The sequence below is a fragment of the Rhinolophus hipposideros genome (genome assembly GCF_964194185.1).
Source record: "Rhinolophus hipposideros genome assembly, chromosome: 10".
Taxonomy (NCBI): Eukaryota; Metazoa; Chordata; class Mammalia; order Chiroptera; family Rhinolophidae; genus Rhinolophus; species Rhinolophus hipposideros.
The window spans coordinates 10,169,859-10,190,746 of NC_138056.1; the positions used below are offsets into that span (position 1 = coordinate 10,169,859).

Consider the following 20,888-nt stretch of genomic DNA (forward strand, 5'->3'; position numbering starts at 1 on the left):
TTGTTACAGACACTAGTGCAAGTATTTATTGCTAATTATTTAACGATAAAGAGCTGCCATATTCTGTGCTTGCGTTGCAACTGAAATCATCTTCCCACACTGCAGAATTACTTTGAAAAACTGGAGAAATTGTCAGCTGCTGAAGAAGTGCAAGGTGATGGCCCCAAAAAGGAGCGCACCAAGCTCATTACCCCTCAGGTGGCCAAACTGGAGCACGCCTATAAGCCAGGTGAGGTCCTCACCACAGGTCCTAGTAAAGGGAATTTGACAGGTTGCTGGTGTGATACAATATAAATAAATTGTAGAGATGAGTGGACAGAGATGTTTGGAACTGATTTGTAAAGTACCATTGTCCTTATTCAGTGCAGAGACCGGCCTTATTGAAGCACGGAATTAATGGTTTGACAGATGACCTTTTAGATCATTTTCTACTTGAGAACCCATAACTTAAAACCTGTTGCAATTTCTAGGATCCCTAAAATAGACAAGGGCGAAACACTTCAGATTTTTATTTGACTATTATTGCAACAAAAAAAATGGGCAAGGATAGATTTTGATAAGATTGCTTTAGATGATACATGGATTTTTGTAGTAAATTGTTAGCCTATAAATAAAGAATAGAGAATAAAACTCTCTGAAAGCTGCCTGCGTCTTCATTGCTAAGTTTTTGTTTGTTGGAAATTTTTTGTCCTTGCAGTGCAGTTTGAGGGCTCTTTGGGAAAGCTTACTGTCTCTAGTGTGAATAATCCCCGGAAAATGATTGATGCTGTTGTGACATCTCGGAGTGAAGATGATGTAAGTGTCAGCAGAACTGCATGGTTAAGAAATTCTGGGTCATCACTAGTGATTTGGGGGTCATTGTGGAAGGATTGGGCATAATGGAGCCGGGTGTAGTCTAAACTTACCTGGAGCTTCTGAGTCGGCTGATCATGCATTCTCATTCTCTTCAGGTATGCTGACACTAACACCTTCATCCCTAAGGCAGCCAGGCAGGACCCGGGGTGGCAAGAGTCTGTCACTAGATAGCTGGCTGTAAACAGTGTCAGCTATTTACTCTAGTTCTCTAAATTACCATTTTCTATGTGTTTTGAGATGTTTCTATGATATCTTTATCTTCTGCATTCTACGATTGCCTTTTGCTTATCTGTGAGGTTCAGTTCAGTAGTTTGTGTGTGGGTTGATTCAGTCAGCTCTATGACCTCTATCCACATTAGTGTTTTTAGGTTAACTTTCAAAGAGTCAAGATTCTATCCTCAAATTATTGTCACAAATGAAATTACATATGCACTTAGAAACTTGTTTTTACAAAGCTAAAGAGTTCACACTAAATAGTCTTTTCTATTTTTAGGAGACAAAAGAAAAACAGGTTCGGGACAAGAGACGAAAAACCCTTGTCATAATTGAGAAAGTAAGTTATAGAACTTGTTGCTATAGTTAGTTTCAAATAAGGAACTTTCAAGTGTGTATGTACCCAAGAAGTGGAAAAGTAAGCAATCAACCAGTGTTCTGTGATTTTAATTAAAGGATATATTCTGTTTAGGTGCCTATCATGTACTGGAGCACAGTAGGAAGGAGTGTTGTATACTTCACATATGGCCTCATGGGAAGAGCACTGCAGTTATGGTTAGAAGTGCTGAGGTTTTGTCCAAGACGAACAAACAAAAACTCATAGACAGAGACAAGAGTTTAGTGGTTACCAGAGGGAAAGGGAAGTGGGGTTGAGGTACAAGATGGTAAAGGGGTCAAATGTATGGTGATGGAAGGAGATTTGACTTTGGTTGGTGAACAAACAATGGAATATATAAGTGATGTATTACACAACTGTACACTTGTAACCTATAGAATTTTACCAGCCAATGTCAAACCAATCAATTTAATTTTTTTTTCTTCCCCCTTTCTTCCGCCTCCCCCCACTCCGGTTCAAGCCATTGTTTCTCAGTCTAGTTGTGTAAGACACAGCTCTGTGGCCCATGCTGGTGTTATGAGCCTTGCGCTCCCCCTGCCTGAGGCGGTCAGTCTGTCAGCCGCTCACAACAGCTCACAGCAGCTCTCACCAGCCTCCGGCCACTCACGCTGGCCACCGGCCACTCATGGCAGCCCACGGCAGCATAGCAGCCCAGCAGCCCACAGCAGCTCACGCCAACCTCCAGCTGCTCACGCCAACCTCCGGCTGCTCACGCCAAACTCTGGCTGCTCATAGCAGCCCAGCTCCAGGGAGAGCTGTTGTTCACAATCTTAGCTGTAGAGGGCACAGCTCACTGGCCCATGTGGGAATCGAACGGCAGCCGAGCATGGCGCTCCAACTGCCTGAGCCACCGGGCTGGACCTATCAATTTAATTTTGGAAAAGATTAAATTAAAAAGAAGTACTGGGGTTTTGTCCAAACTTGTTCAGGTCACAGCTGAATGCTTTGGGTAGGTCACCTTTCTAAGAAAAATGAGAATAAAAATTAGATTGTTCTACTTATGAATTAATTTAATCAGTTTAGTCTGTTCACATATATTGGGCACTCCCTGGGCGCTGGACACTGTGCTGGCTCCTAAGAAAAACAAGGTAATATACAGGCAGTTACTTTGTAAAGCATAAATCCCATGTGGCAGGTCCATAGAGCATAGTGGTTAAGAGCACAGATTCTGCAACCGCCTACAAATCATGTCTTTTTCATTTTTGAATCAATGACTTGAGGCAAGTTAGTTAACCTTTCTGTGGTGTCCTCAGTTTCTCCATGTGTAGAAATGGTGATGTCTCTTTCTCACTGGGCTGTAGTGAGTATTCAGTGAGTGAATGCGTATGTGCAAAGTGCTTAGAACAGTGGCTGACACACAGTAGGAAAATGATTCCCATTTTTCTAAATGTAAGGCAGAACTTGGAGGGGTGATACAGACTGTTTATATTACAGTGCTGTTGCTGCTGGAAATTTTAGAAAGTGTGTAATCATTTCGCTGTCGTTACCTTCTGGATCAGAGGTCAAGGGGGGACAAAGAACGGTTTTTGAAGAATTGTTTAAGTTCTTTCACCATGTTTGATTGGATTTAAAAGAACACCTTTTTTTTCTCTCTGTCTTACTCCAATGAGTTTTCACTTGATCTTTATCAGTAGTCCTAAACTGTGAACTTGTTGATCTGATACTCTGACCCTGACCTACCTTGCTGTGTCCTGCTTTATTCACGTAGACCTACAGCTTACTCCTTGACGTGGAGGATTATGAAAGGCGTTATCTCCTAAGTCTGGAAGAAGAGCGACCTGCCCTGATGGAAGAAAGAAAGCACAAAATCTGTAGCATGTATGAAAACTTAAGGGGGAAATTGCCTGGACAAGAGAGGTAGGAATTGTGTACTTCGAGGAAAACATGGGACTGCCTGGACTCCTTACTCTGCGAAACAACTTTATACATTGCTGCCTTATAAATAGTCTTCCTTACCATCTCAGTAAGCTCTGAGTCTTTCCTTTTGTCCTTACTCAAGTGCCACTTCATATAAAACATTTCAGAATCTGTCCAGCCAGGGAAAAAAACCTCTTCATTCTGAATTTATTTTTCAACAAATACCTATTCAGTATCTGCTAGGGAGATGCAGTGGAGAACATTATTTCTGTTTTTGAGCTTACAGATTTTACCTGGTTTATGCTTACTAGCATGTGCAACCTTAAAATCTTTATGTACCTTCTTTCCTACTAAGCTGAAAAGTATAAACATTTAAACTTCCTTGGGATTCTGTAGAATACTCAATATGCTATGGAAACCAGTCACTTTCCAGTGGAGACTGAGCTCCTTAATATATCTTTTTTTCTATATCGCTGTCATCTCTCTCCCACCCAGCATCTGGAATAGAGTCTTGCTAATGATCAATGTTCTGTAAATCCCAAATATTTATTTGCTGAGTGTAAGAGGACATCCACTGATAACTCCCTTTTTTTTTTGCCCCTTCAAGAGAACTGATGATTCTTCAAAGCCAGGACATACACAAAACAGAATGTAAAATAAGCACCTTCTTTTCAACACGCCTTTTCTGGAGTTGGGCTGGCAGGGAACTGGTTAAATAAATGTGGGTTTTTCCATAGATTGCATATGTTTATGTCATTAAAATGTATATCCTTGAAGTATATTTATTGATGTGGGAAAAGGGTTCACAAGAAGCTGTTGGAAAAAGTGGAATAAAGCCATCTGAATTCTATAGGCCCTTTTTTTTTTTTAATGAAAGATAAAAATACACAGCAAAAATTTCTTCAAAATGGTACCACTAATAAGTCTGAGATTATGAATATTTTTATTTCCTTTTTGCTTATATATTTTTTTCAGATTTTGCTGTATTAACCATGCTATTTGTATTGTTACTTAAAAGCTGTAAAGGGAATTAGTGCATATGTAGTTTGACCAAGTTTTTTTGGCATACAATTTTTGAGATGATGTTCTACATTTGTGAAACTTGAAAAATTACGTTTTATTACTTGGTTGAGAGTTGAAGTAGTAGTTCTCACTATTTTGGAGTACAGATAATTGTAGAGTGCAAATGAATGCAGTATATTCATTCAATAAATGTAAGATTCAATAAATTCAGTAAATTGTTCTTGCTGACCTAAGTTAGCATTTTTCTTCTCCTGCAGGCCAAGTGATGACCACTTTGTACAGATCATGTGTATCCGGAAAGGGAAGCGAATGGTCGCCCGTATTCTTCCTTTCCTCCCCACAGAGCAAGCAGTTGACATTGTCCTGACAACAGTCAGGAACCTCCCTTTCCTTATCAAGAAGGATGTACAAGATGAGGTGACCGAGCACGTGGGACACCCTTCCTTTGGGTCTTCATAGTTATTAATATTTCTAGGGTCCAAATTTCCTTTCCTTCCCTCTTCCTTTTCGTGTTGTGTTGTCTAACCTTTGGCAGTATGATTTGATTATTTAAAGCCAAACTTGACTCCAGGCCTATATTTTTAAGCCCATGTTTTGTCCAACAGACTGTGTTCCTAAACATAAGGAAAGCAGTAATTCCATTTTATTTGACATAGTTGTAAAGCTGTGGTCTCTATTCAAATTATTTGGGAAGCAATAATTCAGTCCTACCCCAAGCATGCTGAATCAGAATTTACAGAGGAAGGATCGGGGCTTCTGTATCTATAACAGGGCCCCCAACTGAATCTGATGCTCACTAACATTTGCAAATTTGTGCTCTTGGTTAATTTTCTGCATATAAAGCATCACTCACTGGGTTGTTGTCAGTAGCTTCATGTTCACCTGTAGACTTAGTTGAATGGTATCCTGCCCACAGGAATCGGGCCAGTGCTTTTAAATAACTTTTATCATGATCTGAACTAGGCTGGAATTTGAAACATGGCTATCAAGTTTACAAGTTAACTCTTGGTAACAATTGCTCTCTGCTTGTCTCTGTCATAACACTTGAAAGAATAGCAAAATTCAGAACAGGCTTAGAAGTTCAAAGCAAGAAATTTATAAAGGTAGCACAAAAAGCTAGTATTAAGGGCGAGATTCAAAAAAATAGAATTAATGAGAGTGAATCTGTTAGACTGCAAGTTGAACATTAACCATCTGGTAATAGTCCCCAGGAAACAAACGATCCCAAGATGTCTTATCAGTGACTTGAAAATTATTCCTTCTGAAATATGAGTTGAAAAAATTCCATCTTGTAATTTTAGCATCTACAGAAGTGAATGGAAGTGTAGGCCTCATCATTGGAAAAAGTGAAGTGGGACAAGACAAGTACATTGTTTTAAACATGTCAAGAATGGAAAATGGGTTGGAGGAAATATGTTGGAGGTTAAGGATTTAAGGTTTATCCTAGTAAATAGAAGACAAGACTGAAAGGAACAGTTACCTTACAGCATATAAATTGTTGTAAGCAATGAGACAGGCGCTCACTCATCATGATCTCAGAGGAACTCATCAGTGGAAACAAGTTTGGGAAAGCTTTATTCATTCAGCAAATGTTTACTGAACAATTCTATGTACCAGGCACTGTTCTCAGTTCTCAAAATACAGCACCCAATTCTGAAAGCTAGGAGTTAGGGATCCAAACAAAATGCCTGCCGTAGCGAGCTTACCTGCTAGTGAGGAAAACTTGGTTAGATACAGAGGCCAAGTTTTTAACCACTATGTATTAATGAGTACTAGACCACATCTTTACCATTTCCTTGAAGTAATAGCTAGTTCCAGGTCTGAGGCATAAAATGTACAAGATAACCCTGGAATATCTTGTGCCAGAAAGCAAGGAAGCTAAAAGATTACTAGGGTCCTCTGTAAAAGATGCACAAACCGACTTGAAGGGACTTCTATTGGTAAAAATGAGATTATTTGCATCTTAAAGAAAAATTACAGCAGTGGATGGAAATATATGAGATATATTTAACGAGCTTATGATGATACCAAAAATATTTTAATCACCTTGAGAGATTGCTAGGCCATCAACAGATTATTCTGAAAACGTAAATAAAGGAAAAGAGTCAAGCATTTATTCTGTTTTTCCATTACAACCAAATGTCATGGTGACCAGAGAGTTGATAATATAAAGTTCTTTAGAGAAGAATTTCAGAAAACTGCTAAATGCAAAAAAATATGATAAAATTAGGAAATCATTTCATAGCCCCTAATGGAAAAGCAGTTAATCTGGACAGCAGTCATCACTGGTGCTAAAAGCATTACATCAAAGGTGGGTGGGGAACTTGACAATGGTTGGAGCAGCTAACAACATCTGGACCCACTAATCCCTGTTAACACCACTAGGAGGACAACCAGACACTATGTGCATCTTGGTGTGATACAGAAGAAAGCACGCAGTTCTACCCATCAAGTTGTCTTGCTCCCTGTCAGCCTCTACCAACCCCCCGCACATTGAACTTGAATCTAATCAAACCTCTAATTCTAACTATCAGTTTTTATGGGGAACAAAAGAGGACAGAGGAACCTGTTAAATGACACCACAGAGGTGCAGTTAGCCAGATCCAAACTATGGGACAAATGACCCAGTTTCTTCAAATAGAAAGTATGAGAAAAGGCGATGGACAGTGACAAAGGACCTGTAAACGGATTTTAAAAGCCTTACCAGCCAAGTACAATTAATGTGTGGATCTTACTTGAATCATCATGAGACATTTTTAAGACAATTGGAGAAATTTAAATTTGGAGTAGATATTAGATCTTAAGGAATTAAATTTTGTTAGGCGTGACAATATTGTTAGAGATACAAAGTTTTTATAGATGAAATGATACAGGAGGAACATAGATTTAATGAGATTGGCAAAATATTGATTAATTGTTGAAGTTCGGTGATGGGTACATGGACTTTGTTATACTGTTCTTTATAGTTTTGTGTATGTTTAAAAACACTTTAGTTTTTAGAGCTTTTTTTATTTAGAGTAGTGAATCATAAAAAGTAGTCTACTCTCCATCCTTGGATGCTATTTAAAGTAAAAGCAATCAATCATTTTTTATACCATGGGCACTGAGTGCTGGAAGCACGTATGATTTCCTTTCATGTGTTATTACAACCTCATTATATTGGTAGCTCTGCATTTTAACTGTCCTATCTGGGCCTTACAGCAAAAAGGAATGAATGACAAGCAGGCTAGAATCCAACAGCCTTGGATTCTGGTTCTAGCTACTACCTTTGTAACTGAACACTGAGCCTCTGATGATTTGGATTTAAATTGGTTAATCAGTGCTCCATTTCCTCATTGAGATTTTGTAAAGATAAAACAAGTTAGAATTAAGCCTGAAAATACTTCTCAGTAATTCTGTGGTACTCAGAACTTACCTATCTTAGAGTGCTGCTCATAGTATATTGAAATTGCCAATTTACTCATCTTCCCCACTGTTTTAGATCCCTGAGGGGCTCTCCTTTTAACTTTTGTTTTTAGCCTACAATGCCTGGCACATTGTAGGCATTTAAATATTTGTAGAATAAATTAAAATACTGGTGTTTGGTCATGATACTTGTGTATTTGAGAAGTGATTTTATACCCTTGGTTCACACAAGTCATGATGTTTCCTATGCACATGGAGTTGAAAAAGTTCTCAGTAGATACCTTAGAATTCATTAAGACTCTGGTAGTGCCTGCTAGACTTGTCAGCCCTTTTTTTGTTAAAGCTTGCCTCAGGCAGTTGCATGTGACAGCTGATCATCCTTTCATCTGCGCCCACTGATGTAGGGTCACTGGAGTAACAGTTGCCAGGATCTAATGCCTTTATTTCTTTTTTGTAGGTGCTGCCGTGTTTATTGAGTCCCTTCTCTCTGCTCCTCTATCATCTTCCATCAGTGACCGTCACTGGCCTTCTGCAGCAGCTGATGAACCTACCTCAGAGTGCAGCCGCACCAGCCCCCTCTAACCCCCACCTCGCTGCTGTGCTCCAGAACAAGGTGGGTTTGCCCTTCCATGGCCCTGAGCTGCTGTGGCCTTGGCAGCTTGTAAATAAGGTTTCCTTCAGTCAGGAGGTACATTGAGCTGCTTAGGCTAGAAAGAACAGTGGTTTCAACAAAGTAGAATTTGATGTATTTCGTGTGAAATAAACCTGGTCCAGTGGCTCCACAGCGTTGTCAGGCACGCGGGCTCCTTCGGTTTGCTCTCTCTGCCACCTTAGCAGGTCCTGACACGCTCAGGACTCCTCAGGATCCATGATGGTCGTAGAATTCAAGGCCTCACCTTGCATCAGAAGAGAGGTGCGTGTGGGAGGCCAGCGGGTGTGGATTAGCTGTCTGTCTTCGTTATTTGGACCTTTTCCAGGAGTTCTAACCAACAACTACTTAATCTCAATAGCCACACTTAGCTGGCAGGGCAGGCTGGAAACATCTTTCAGTTCACACCATTGTCACCACAAATAAAATCAGAGTCCTGATAGGAGGAGGAAAGCATGTTAAGTGGATAAGTAGCGGTCTCTGTTTTAAGACTGTAAATAGTAGAACATCCCATTTCATATTTCATTTGCATCAAGCTAAAGAGCCAGAGACTCAGGGGGAGCATAATACGGGAGAAAGAATATGAACTTTTAGAGTGAGTTTTCATTCCTTGCCTGCCACTTTCTAGGGTTGTGACCCTGACCAGATTATTTCACTTTGCTCAGCCACCGTTTCCTGATCTATAAAGTGGGGGCGATGATGTCGATGTCAAACAGTTTTCCTATCAGATGATAGGACAGCTGTGAACTATTCATTATAATGCCTGGGACCCAGAGGGCTCTCATTAGGGGCCACCTGTTAGCAGCAGTGAGCAAGTAGTCTCCTTCCTTGCCCCTGAAAACCTGCCAAATCATGACTCTGAAGGGCAGTACATCAGCAGCTGACAGAGGTGGGTTCTGGAGTGATCAGTTAGTACCTTCCATGTAGTTTGGGCTCCTGGTATTAATTTGGATAAAGGCAGAAATTCATGAGGTCAAACGAGATTATATAGCCCAGTGTTTTCTGACGCGAAGGGAACTTTTAGGAAAAGGCAAGATCACCCTGTATGAGGGGAACTCAGAAAGGTGGGATAGAATCCTAAAATATCCCCATCTTCTCTTTGTGATCCATTATAACTGTGACTCAGACATGAACCTAGTAGTTTTTGTCCCATTTTGTATTTTCATTCTATGCCCCCTTTAACTTTTGCTACCCACTAAATGAAACAAATGTAATAAAGCAAATCTTTATCTATTTCAGTCTCTAAAGCATGTTGCTACATATAATCCTAGATATGATTATTATCTGTTTATCCTTTCTCACTTTTAATTTTTTTTAGACTCTTACTAACATCCTATACATGCCTTCATATTTCTAGATGGGTGTGTCCTTTTTTAAGGAATTTTTTTCTTTGTATTCTGATCATTCCAGTTATTTTTCTTTGTACATTTTCTCACGGGTCTAAACCCCTTTTTTCTTAATTCAAAATATCTTATTCTATTGAACGTTTTTTATTTTTTCCATGAACCTTAATTTTCTATAAGTCTTCACTTAACTTTCGTTTTTTAATCTATTTCTGTTCTCATAAATAGGAGAAAAACTAAATCCCACATTGTCCATGGCAGGGAACAATTATCTTTTTATCACAGGGTGGGCTGGGGAGCGGAGGGGACTGTTGGACACTGGGACTTCCCGTTTCCACTGATTGTGCTTTTTGCTGCTGTGCAAGGAGACAGACAGCCTCCCTACTCGTGGTTGTCTGATCTTTGCCCAGTTGCACAAAGAAGCACAGCAGTGGCGTCGTTTGGATTCGATGCCACGCCCCATCCAATGCTGGGATCCCTTCAGCCATGCTGGAGGAGGATGAGATGCAGTGTTGAGTTTGACTCCTTCTGTCCACTCTTGTAGTTTGGCCTGTCACTGCTCCTCCTCGTCCTGAGCCGTGGGGAAGACCTTCAGAGTTCAGACCATGCTGCAGAATCAACGGAAAACAGCCAGTGGTCAGTCTAGGCTGTATTTCTTCTTTTGTTTTAAGTTCTTTCTGGTAAAGTTTCCATTCATTTTCTTACATTGTTCTTACCGGTTTTCCCTGTCAGGGCGGAGGTGATGTTCATGGCCACCCGAGAACTCCTGCGGATTCCCCAAGCAGCCCTGGCCAAGCCAGTCTCTACCCCCACAAACCTAGTATCCCTCTTTTCTCGCTATGTTGACCGACAGAAACTGAACTTGCTGGAGACAAAACTGCAGTAAGTTTGTAACAGGAGAGTTCCCCATCTCACTAATGTTGGCACTTTAGAAGTTGTGATGAGGAGGTCTGGGGGCATGAAACGGAATTATGGTGGAAGAGATTAAAGACTTGTATCAAATATATGTGTATCTGCTAGATATAAAACACTGTCCTGGGTGCAGCAACACCCTCATAGCTGACTGAATGCTAAGGGTAGAAATATCTTAGTAGTTTTGTTATAAAATTCTTACAAAGATGTGATTTTAATGCAAAAGATTGCCTTCTGTTTTAACTCACTTATACAAACAAGTTTCCTTTCTCTCTTTCTTTACACCTGTAGGCTAGTTCAGGGGATACGATAAAAGATCTGCACATGTGTCCTGTACCTCCTTTTGGCTGTCACCTGCACTGCTGCCATCATCAATGGAATGTTTTTAATGAGGGAGGGAAGGTAGCTTATTCCCCAAAGCATCTGTGGGACCGATTCCTGTTCACAGGGGTTGTCTCTAAATGCCAGGTATTTCCTCACTGCTCTGTGAAATTGGCTGGGTGATACTTCTGTTGGTTTCTTCTTACTGTCTGTTACAAGTTACAATTCTGCATGTCCTATTTTTATTCAATTCTCAATTTTGCATTTTCTTTGCCCTAGAGCCACAAATATAATCTCTCCCTTTATCCCACCACCACTACTCCAATTCAGAGTAGATTGTAGCCTGCCAAAGTGTTTCTTCCCTCGTCCTATTGAAGTCATCTTCATTGCCCCGTATTAATATGACTATAGGAGAACCAGTTATATACAATTAATATATATGTATATGCGCGCACACACCCCTCTACATATGTTTATGTGGTCTCCAGAGGATCCTTAAAGAATAGGTTAGATTAAGAAATCTTAGGTTGACGCATCCCTCCTATGGACACAAACCAGCTGATGTATTTTTAATGTTTCTGGTCCATTTTGTAATTAATTTGGTGGGTTCTACTTGTTTTAATATAAACACAGGATATGCAGCACATTTAAGTAAATCAGAACTCTTAATTGGCTGATGCCCAGCTCTAGGCTGGGAAGTCGTTTTTCTTCTCCCCACTTGACTTTCCTTTGTTTCTGTCCACCTCAATGGAAACAGCACACAGTTAAACCTTTTTCCTGCTACGACTACGGTGTACTTGAGCCTCTCCCCTCGAGTGCATGGAAGATTGCCCAAGATGATTCTAACATAGAGTCTGTTTCCACAGTGTAGCTTTTGTCTTCCTGAGACCACTTCAGTAAGCCGTGCTTTTACTTCTCTCTTCCCGTTTTTATTTGGTGTCATGGTAGAAACCTCCAGATGTGACCATGGAAGCTGCGTTTGCTTGCTTTCCTCTTCGGGGCGGAACTGCTGCCCTTGCTACTTCATCCCACCCAAGTCCTGTCTCAGGAGCCAAGGGCCTGGGTGTGAATCCCAGCGGGCACAGCCACGACCCTTTTCACTTGTCCCTCCCCCACCCAGCACTCAACCAGGATGAGGGGTTCTGATCCCTAGTGATTACAGAAAATTAAATCTGAATTCATTTTACATGACTGTCCTGATATACTTTCTACTGTTCTCACCTTTGCGAATGTAGTGGGGGGGGGGGACACAGACTATGATATTTAAAGAGAATAAACATTTTGCACATACAAGCATTGTACAACAGTGAAGTCCTCCATTATAACCAGCTGTCGTCGTTCTCCATTTCTTCCCTTTCTGTAGCCCCAGGCTTCACCAGCTGTCCCCCAGTGATATACCTAGCCTTACTTACCTCTGCCATTACCTACTGACTCTTTCCACCATGGGCCTTTCCTGCCTTTCCACTTCACAGAAGATCAAGTGAATACTTGATTATTCTTTCTTCCTTTCTGTGCTTTTATCTTTTTTGTTTCGTTCTAATAAAAATTAAAGTTTCTAAATTTACATTTTTATAGGGTATTGTAAATAAAAACAAATTGTATACTTGAAAAACAAATGTGTCCCTACATTTCTCCTTTCTTGTTACTTCTGAAAATGATTTATTCCCCCCCCCCCGTTTTTTTTAAGCTGTTGTTTCTCAGTCTAGTTGTAGGGCGCAGCTCTGCTGGAGTTACGAGCCTTGTGCTCCCCCCCGGCTGAGCAGACAGCAGCCCATGGCAGCACACAGCAGCTCACAGAGCTCTGGCTGCTCACGCCAACCTCCAGCAGCCCACAGCAGCCCATTTCCAGCGAGAGCTGTTGTTCACAATCTTAGCTGTAGAGGGTGCAGCTCACTGGCCCATGTGGGAATCGAACCGGTGGCCTTTGGCGTTAGGAGGACAGTGCTCCAACTGCCTGGGCCACCGGGCCGCCCCTGAACATGACTTTTAATGTGTTTCAAGCATATTTAGGTAGACTGGCAAACCTGTTGGTATTAGGGACCAGTAAGAATATTACCTATAAACATTTTTACCTTTTTAATTATGTTGTAAGGGAGATAGATAAAGATCTTACGTTTACATAGTAACTTTCTTTTAAAAACCTAGAGTGCTTTCAGTTCCCTTCCCCATTTTAACTACAAAATGGAATTAGGAATTGTGGTAGATACACTGCAGTTCATCTTCTCCATCTCATCTATCTCTAGGCATATGTGACCTTTTTAAGAGATTTCAGGTAGCCTAGTTTGACCTTAAGCTGCCCTCATGGTCAGCTCTAACCTAACATCTCACAATTCATCTCAGAGGAGATGGGGAAAAGTTGGTAATTCTTTATAGTAAATTTATGTTATTTGAGACTTGGGTATCATTTTTACTCTCAAATACTCAAGAGATTCAGCTCTGTCCCCCTTTCTCTGCCTTTGTAATTAACTCTTTTCCTCACCATGCCTTCTCAAGACTTTCAGGATCAAAGGATCAAGCAATTCCTGGCCAAGCAACAAAAAGCAGAATCATCCCACCCTCCAATAGATTCGGATGAAAACTGGTAGTAAAATCAGGTAGTAAAATCCAAGGACACACTAGGGAAGAACCAAGGTGAATCTATAAGAATCACATGAGATAGCACACATTTATGCTGTAGCAAGCTCACTGGCATCCTACCATATCAAGCTGAAAACATCACCACTACCTGGACACTGGGCATGTTTTACTGGGAAAATTGTTTTTCTCTGTTTCTTTGCTTCTGCACTAGTTGATTGGTTCTATAAGAAATATGCGAGACCTTTTATTTGAAAAATGATTCGGCAAACAAGTAGAGAAAGGCAGAAAATTAAGAATGATCAAAGGGGAGTGAGATAATTTAACATTGGGTACCCACTTAACATGGAGCTTATTTTTCCCTAATGAGTGGACAGGCTCCTTGAGGTTAAAGAACTTGCCCGCAGTGACACAGCTAGTGAACAGCAGAGCAGAGGACTCATTCAAGGTATTCTCATTGCTGTGAAGGAGTTAAACTATGTCCTAGTAAAAGATTCATTCTCACCTCTGATGTGAAAGAACGTAAGTCTCATTATGTAGTTCTGCTTGGCTGGGGAGGAACTGGCTGGAAGGTGCCCTTGTGTTCCCAGAAGCCTCGATTCAGAATGTCAGTAGTGAGGAAAACTTGAGAGAGCTGGTGTCCACATGCAAAGGAGCTGACGCTCTGGCTGGGAAGTGACTTGCAGAAGGTCCCATGGCTGGTTAGTGGTAAGGCCAAGAAAAAAATGTACTGCTCCTCTCTAGGTCACCGTTCTCTACCTCAGTTTGAGAAATACTGGTCCTAGTCTGGAAAATGGTAGTAATGTTTCTTGTGAGGAAAAGACTGAGTTTAAGAAGTGCTTCTGCTTTATGACTATAACAATAGCATACAGTAACTTCCAACTGATTTTGAGTCGTGAAGTACATACAAGATACTGTTTGTTTTGTTTAAGACTGAGTAACCAATGAGAGCAATATTAACCTCCCTGCTAATGTATATCAAAAATAATCATATTAGGTGATGCACTAAAATAATTTACAACAATATAGCACAGTTAAAAACCTACATCAATGTATGTAATCATACATAAGACCCTGATAAGTAATAGGTAACAGACTTGTAAATAATTTTCACAAATGAAAATGCAAGTAATATTAAGAAGTTCACCCCCACTAGTAATGCGAAAAAAATATTTTTTACTTAAGAAATTAACAAAATCTTTAGAAATAATGCTAGTGAGAATTTGGGGCTGCCTCTCACACTGGTGGGGGGCGGTTAGTATTTACATTTCTGGAAAGTGCTTTGGCAATGTGAAGCGCTTTGGAATTATTCGTAACCTTTGACTTATTAGTTTGGCTTTAGAAATCTAAGGAAATATTCCAAAGTAATTATATATCACAGCATTATTAATAATAGAAATAACCTAAATGACCAACATCACAATAATGGTTAAGGAAAGATAATCCATGTGTCATGGACAAGTAGAAAGGCAGAATACTTAATCATGAAAAGTGTTTATGATACAGTTTGGGGGGAAAGCATAAATGTATATGCTTTGAATCCATTGTTTAAGAAAATGCATGCATGGTGATGTAAATATGGGGCCCTTTCTTTTCCTTTTAGTATTTTTCAAATTTTCTACACAGAGAAAATGCATTGCTTATATGCTTAGGAGAAATATTTTTAAAGACTAATTGTTTTTGAAAATTTTAGTTATATGGGAAAATACTACTAAGAATATAACGTTAAGCATAAAATAGATTTTCTCTATGTATATGACTTAATCTGTGTGGAAAAAATCATGGGAACAAAAGTGTAATCAAGGGTGACCAAATAGCAGTGATTGCCTTTAAGGGGAGAGGTTGTGAAGGATTTTATATAGAGGTGATTGTTCCTGCTTTTCCATTATTTTCCAAATTGTCTTCAATGAGCATGTATTGCTCTTATTACCAAAACGGGGGTTATTTTCTAGAAATTGAAAATCGTCCTCTATTTAAAGTGAGAAAGTTCTAGCAGAGCAAAAGTGACTAGTTGTGTTTGACTTCCGAGCCAATGCATTTGACTTTGTAACAGAAGAACAAAGGGGTCTGAAAAAGTCATGTGAAAGTAATGCAATTATCCTGAAAAATGTGGTCAGTTATTACATTATTGAACATTTAAAATAATATACCATTTCAGAGAGCAAAGAACCACTTTGATAAGTCCAAGCTATGTCTCCCAGTAAGCTTCTGTATTTACTCTAAATTCCATTTTTTCCAAACTGACTTTTGAATCAAGATGGATCCAACTCCATCTCCAGAAAGATCTGGTTTGGTCTAAGTGTCAGTCACCTAGGTTTCTCTCAAGTTGCCCTGTCAATCATTAGGACGACCAAGACATGACTGAGTTTGATCCAGAGAACTGGGTGCCATCTGAAATACCATCTACTTTTAAAGGGCCGAGAAGTAGAAGTGGAGAGGTTGAAGGCACCTTATATTTTGTGTAACTGTGTTTTAAAATACTGTGATCCTGAAGAAATATGTGGGTTTTTAGGAAACAAGTCTGTAACCTGAGGAATCAGTATCTTAAAATACACTTAATATCATTGTTTTGGCCCTTTTCCTGGCCACAGAGGCACAGTTGTGATTAGATTGCAGGTCTCATAACAGCCTCCACTTTTTATTTCCCAAATGTTGCACATCAGGCTGTTTTAAGGAGCTTGTCATTTATTATTCATTGTGACTCCCCAACTTAGCCAAGTTCATTCTTCAAGGCAATATTAACCTAAATCAGACCTGAGAGCAGGGAAATGTCTATAAGGGAACTAGGTAATCAGTGATGTGTGTACTTTTGCCAGTTGTAAATAGAATACCTTAAATTGCCTAGATTTCATACCAATCTAAAGAACCAGAGAGAAACATGCATATAACTTACAAAGGTATCTGCAAGTTCCACCCCCCAGAATAACCATTGCTAACAGTTTAGTGTATTGTTCTCCAAGTGATTTCTGTATGCATATGCATACATAGTTACAATTATAGATATTTTCACTTTTTTCCCCCTCAATACACCATGGAATGGGATTGGGATAAAGATATATGAAAGTGATCATTTTTGTATTTTTTATACAATATTGAATGGTGGGTTAATGGGTATTAGTTTTACTATAGTACTTCATAACTCATATATCATAGGCATCTTGTGTATGTTACGAGCTGAATTGTCTCAAAACTCATGTTAAAGCCCTGACCCCCAGTACCTCAGAATATGACTGTTTGGAGATAGGACCTTTAAAAAGGTACTAAAATGAGGTCATTAGGGTGAGCTCTAATCCAGTATGACTGGTGTCCTAGTGAGAGATTAGGACACAGACATGCACAGAGAGGAAACCATGTGAAGACACAGGAACAAAACAACCATCTAAAAGTCAAAGAGGGAGACCTCAGAAGAAACCAACCCTGCCGACACCTGATCTCAGACTTCCAGCCCCCAGAATTGTAAGAAAATAAACTTCCATTGTTTAAGCCACCCCATCTGTTGTATTTTGTTATGGCAGCCCTAGCAAACTAGTAAGTATAGGTGTCAAAATATTTCATTAAAATTTTTAAATTCTTAAAATCCATAAGATAGAAGAATACAGTGGTACCTCGGTTTTCGAACATAATCCTTCCCGGAAGACCATTCGATTTCTGAAACGTTCGAAAACAGCCTACAGCTAGGCCTTAGGATCTTGCACTCAGCAGAAGCCAGGCGACAAGTTCGACTTCCAAGCGTGTTTGAAAACCGAAGCATTTACTTCCAGGTTTATGGTATTCGTAAACCAAAGTGTTCATCTACGGAGATGAACCGAGGTACTACTATATGTGTCAAACTATTAACAATGGTCATTCCTAAACATTTCTCCAAATTTAAAAGATGTGTTCCTTCATATCCATCATACCAATATTATAGTAAACAAATGTAAGTAACTGTCTCATGTAATACCAATTTTCAAATTTCCCACTTATCCCCAAAATGTCTGAAAAGCTGGGTGTTTTTTTTCAGAACCAGAATCCATCAAGCATTTGGTTGGCTTTTACGTTTTTTGAAATTTAGAACAATCATCACTTGATCTTGTTTTATGACATGAGTTTTCCTTAATCTTACCTTCTCTAAAACCGGTTGTCTTAAGAATGTCTCATGTGCTTCATTTATCTGATTGTTTCCTTGGGGTGTCTAACTGGTTCCTCTAAGCCCCTGTAAATGGGAGGTTAAATCTAAAGGCTTGATTGGATTTAGGTTGAACATTTTTAGCAAAAGAAACTTCATCATGTGGTGCTGTATACTTCATGCTGCAGCATACCAGGCACATTATAAAACAATTTGGTTGTCCGAGGGTTAATGATGCTACATTGGGTAACTGGGTTAAGGTAGGGACAGCCAGATTTCCCCATTGCAAAAATATGTGTTTCACCTTTCTGATTGCCAAGTAATCTGAGGGGTGTATTTGGTAACTCACATTTCTGTAGCTGTTTGCAGTTAATCAAACATGTTCAAATACACTTAATCACAACAGCATCCCTGTAAGATTTTATTCCTATTTAACAGAAGTGAAAACTGAATTTTGGAGTGCCTAAATGAATGACTTTCCTTAAGTCATAGAACCAGTAAGTAGCAAAGGCAGGACTGAGCATAAATGGGTTCACTTTAGTTCAGTTTAAAAAACAAAAACAAGTAGCCGACATTTAACTACAGTTTCAAAATGTATTCTCCTGAATTCAATAAATATTTCCTTTTAAAAACATTGTCTAAAAAAGGATCTTTTACTTTCTTCATACTGGGGAGCACGTTGCCAAAGAAAAGCAATTTTACAGTGTCTAACAGCTGTTTCTATTACCCGTCTTAACCAGCAAAATGTAACAGGTTCCCCGAAGCTCCATTTTAACAGTAGTTTACAACATCTAAATGTTAAATGAGGGTCTGAATTTGTTACTTTCACAAATGTGTGAACAAAGTCAATTAGTCAAAAATAACTTTTCTGAACAGTTATGCAGACACTTGCGCTTATGGCAAAACCCACAAGGGCATTTAAAAGGTGTGGGACAAAATTAGGTGAACCATATGACAGCCTAGAATCAGGAGATAAGGGGAATGGTGCGATGATGAGCAAGCCAGAGAAGGGAATTAGGAGAATCTTGGATCCAGGAGGTAACTGGGGAAGCTATTTTGGGGCTCCCCAAAAATCTGGGCCTCCAACTTGGAGTCAGCGGCTGGAGGGGGGCCCTAGAAGGGGCAGAATCAAGCAGAGCCTGATTGCTGAGAATCTTCCTAAGGAAGGAAATTGTGGAGGTCTTAACTCAGAAACAGGGACTCCAACGCTGCACTTAGCATCAAAAACTCTTTTGCGAAACTGCCTCGCTTTTATCTCTTAATTTCCCCAAAGCTAGAAGCAGACGGGCACGCCCCCCACGCGCTCATCCAGGATTTTATTGGCTGCCCCCGGCCTGCCCGTTCCCAGTAGGTTTTTTCTTTCATTGGTCAGCATGGCTTTCACAGACAATTTCTGAAACCTATCATTGCTCCCAACATGTGAGTGATGTGCATGCCAACCAATAACAAATGAAAGTGAGGATGCGACAAGACTCCTCCTCTTTTTCCTCAACTCGTTCAGTCAGTGGTAGAAAAGGTTGAGCAGCTGATAACCACCACCAATCCGTAAGGGCGGAAGAGGGCCGCTGAGAAGAATGATGGGAGGGGGTGACGTGGCGGTGACGGCAGCAGAAACTGAAATGAGTGGCGGAAACACTAGCCAATCAGCGATCGGATTGGCCGGGCAGCCTACTTTCTCGAGTCCTCCCCGACAGACCCCGGGCTCTCACTGGGCAGTATGGAATGACAGGGCCCAGAGGAATGCCAATGGCTTAGGGGGCTTCCGCAAGTGACAAACAGCAGCACCAATCGACTTCCTCCTTCCCGGGACCAAGCCCTCCTCCCCACGGCGGGCCTGGAGGGGCGGGGACGCTGCGCGGCGGCGGCTGATGCGCTAGCCTTGTGGGGCGCTTCGGGCGGCGACGCCGGCTCTCGTAGGAGGTTCCGGTCCTGTATCTGCGGGCGGCGGCGGCTCATGGCGGCGACGGAACTGAGAGGAGTGGTGGGCCCGGGCCCGGCAGCCATTGCAGCTCCGGGCGGCGGCGGCACCGGTCCCCCCGTGGTGGGAGGAGGCGGCGGCGGCCGCGGAGACTCGGGGCCAGGCTCGGGGGCCGCGCCGGGCACCGTGGCCGCGGCGACGGCGGGCGGCACGGGTCCTGGGGCCGGGGGAGTGGCGGCGGCGGGCCCAGCCCCTCCGCCGCCGGCGGGGGGCTCAGGCGGCTCGGGAACTGGGAATTCGGGCTCGGCCCGAGAAGGCTGGCTCTTCAAATGGACCAATTATATCAAAGGCTACCAGCGGCGGTGGTTTGTGCTGAGCAACGGGCTCCTGAGCTACTACAGGTAACTGCTTCCGGGGCGCGGTCTCCTGCTGTAACCCACAGCCCCCGCGCCTCACCCTCCAGCCGGCACCGCAGCCAAGGTCGCCACGGGCCCTTTTTCGTCACCTGCGCGCATTGACAGCCCGCGACACGAGCCCACCATCGCGAGTGTGTGCCCCAGGACTTACCCTCCACCTGGGTCACCCACTCTTGGTGCTATCCCTTCCCTGTCGGTCCCTGGCCTTTCCAGTCGTTTGAAGAGCATCTCCTCTTCCAATATGTTTCCACGAGCACACCGGTGCAATGATTAATTCTGCAAGGAAGGCACTGTTGGAGGTGCCAGGGGGCGCACATGGGAGAACAAAGCCCAGGCTCTGCTCCCAAGGAACTTACAGCAAAAGTCCCAAGGCTTAACTGTGCCCAGCCTCCAAATTTCAAGGTTATTAGCAGCCCTTGTACCCGCCTCTGCTCGCTCCGCACCCAGGCACAAGGACACCACACACAGGGTGGCCTCTGTATCTGTCCTGTCTGCCTTATCTCTGCAAGACGTGTCTGTGCTTCCCTTCTAGACGTCTCAGAATGGCTGTGTGCACGCCAGTGCTGCTTCTGTTTTTGCTTGTCTCACCTCTTCCCGTGGGAACGATGAAGTGTTCTGTCCAGTATTTCTGGGGTCCCGGGTTAGTTAGGTCACAGTTTTATTAAAAGAAGAGTCCATGTCTTTGGAATGATTACTTCTGTTCAACGATGTGTGTTTTGGTGGAATGTTTAATGTATATTTATGGTGTCTGACAATCTTGCCATTAACCTAACATGCTTTTGGCTACTCCTGTTAATATAGATAGAGGGGTTAAGATCCCGGATTTGGGCATAGGGTTGGTGTTTATCATACAGTGTTTTGTTGAGTCCCAACAATCCTGGGAGTTAGGAGGTATTC

The 20,888-nt window shown here is 41.6% G+C and overlaps 2 protein-coding genes across 2 annotated transcripts in view; both read left to right on the plus strand.

The window, feature by feature from the left end:
- Positions 1–12,582, plus strand: part of PATL1 (PAT1 homolog 1, processing body mRNA decay factor) — a 28,165-nt gene extending 15,583 nt beyond the window's left edge. Inside the window, exons 11-19 of the mRNA XM_081063808.1 lie at positions 106–229; positions 698–795; positions 1,349–1,408; positions 3,174–3,322; positions 4,603–4,762; positions 8,208–8,363; positions 10,287–10,378; positions 10,475–10,624; positions 10,946–12,582. Coding sequence (XP_080919934.1) covers positions 106–229; positions 698–795; positions 1,349–1,408; positions 3,174–3,322; positions 4,603–4,762; positions 8,208–8,363; positions 10,287–10,378; positions 10,475–10,624; positions 10,946–10,967 — 1,011 coding nt within the window. The 3' untranslated portion in view covers positions 10,968–12,582. The remainder of the gene's footprint in view (positions 1–105; positions 230–697; positions 796–1,348; positions 1,409–3,173; positions 3,323–4,602; positions 4,763–8,207; positions 8,364–10,286; positions 10,379–10,474; positions 10,625–10,945) is intronic.
- Positions 12,583–19,509: 6,927 nt separating this feature from the next.
- Positions 19,510–20,888, plus strand: part of OSBP (oxysterol binding protein) — a 31,915-nt gene continuing 30,536 nt past the window's right edge. Inside the window, exon 1 of the mRNA XM_081063807.1 lies at positions 19,510–19,976. Coding sequence (XP_080919933.1) covers positions 19,612–19,976 — 365 coding nt within the window. The 5' untranslated portion in view covers positions 19,510–19,611. The remainder of the gene's footprint in view (positions 19,977–20,888) is intronic.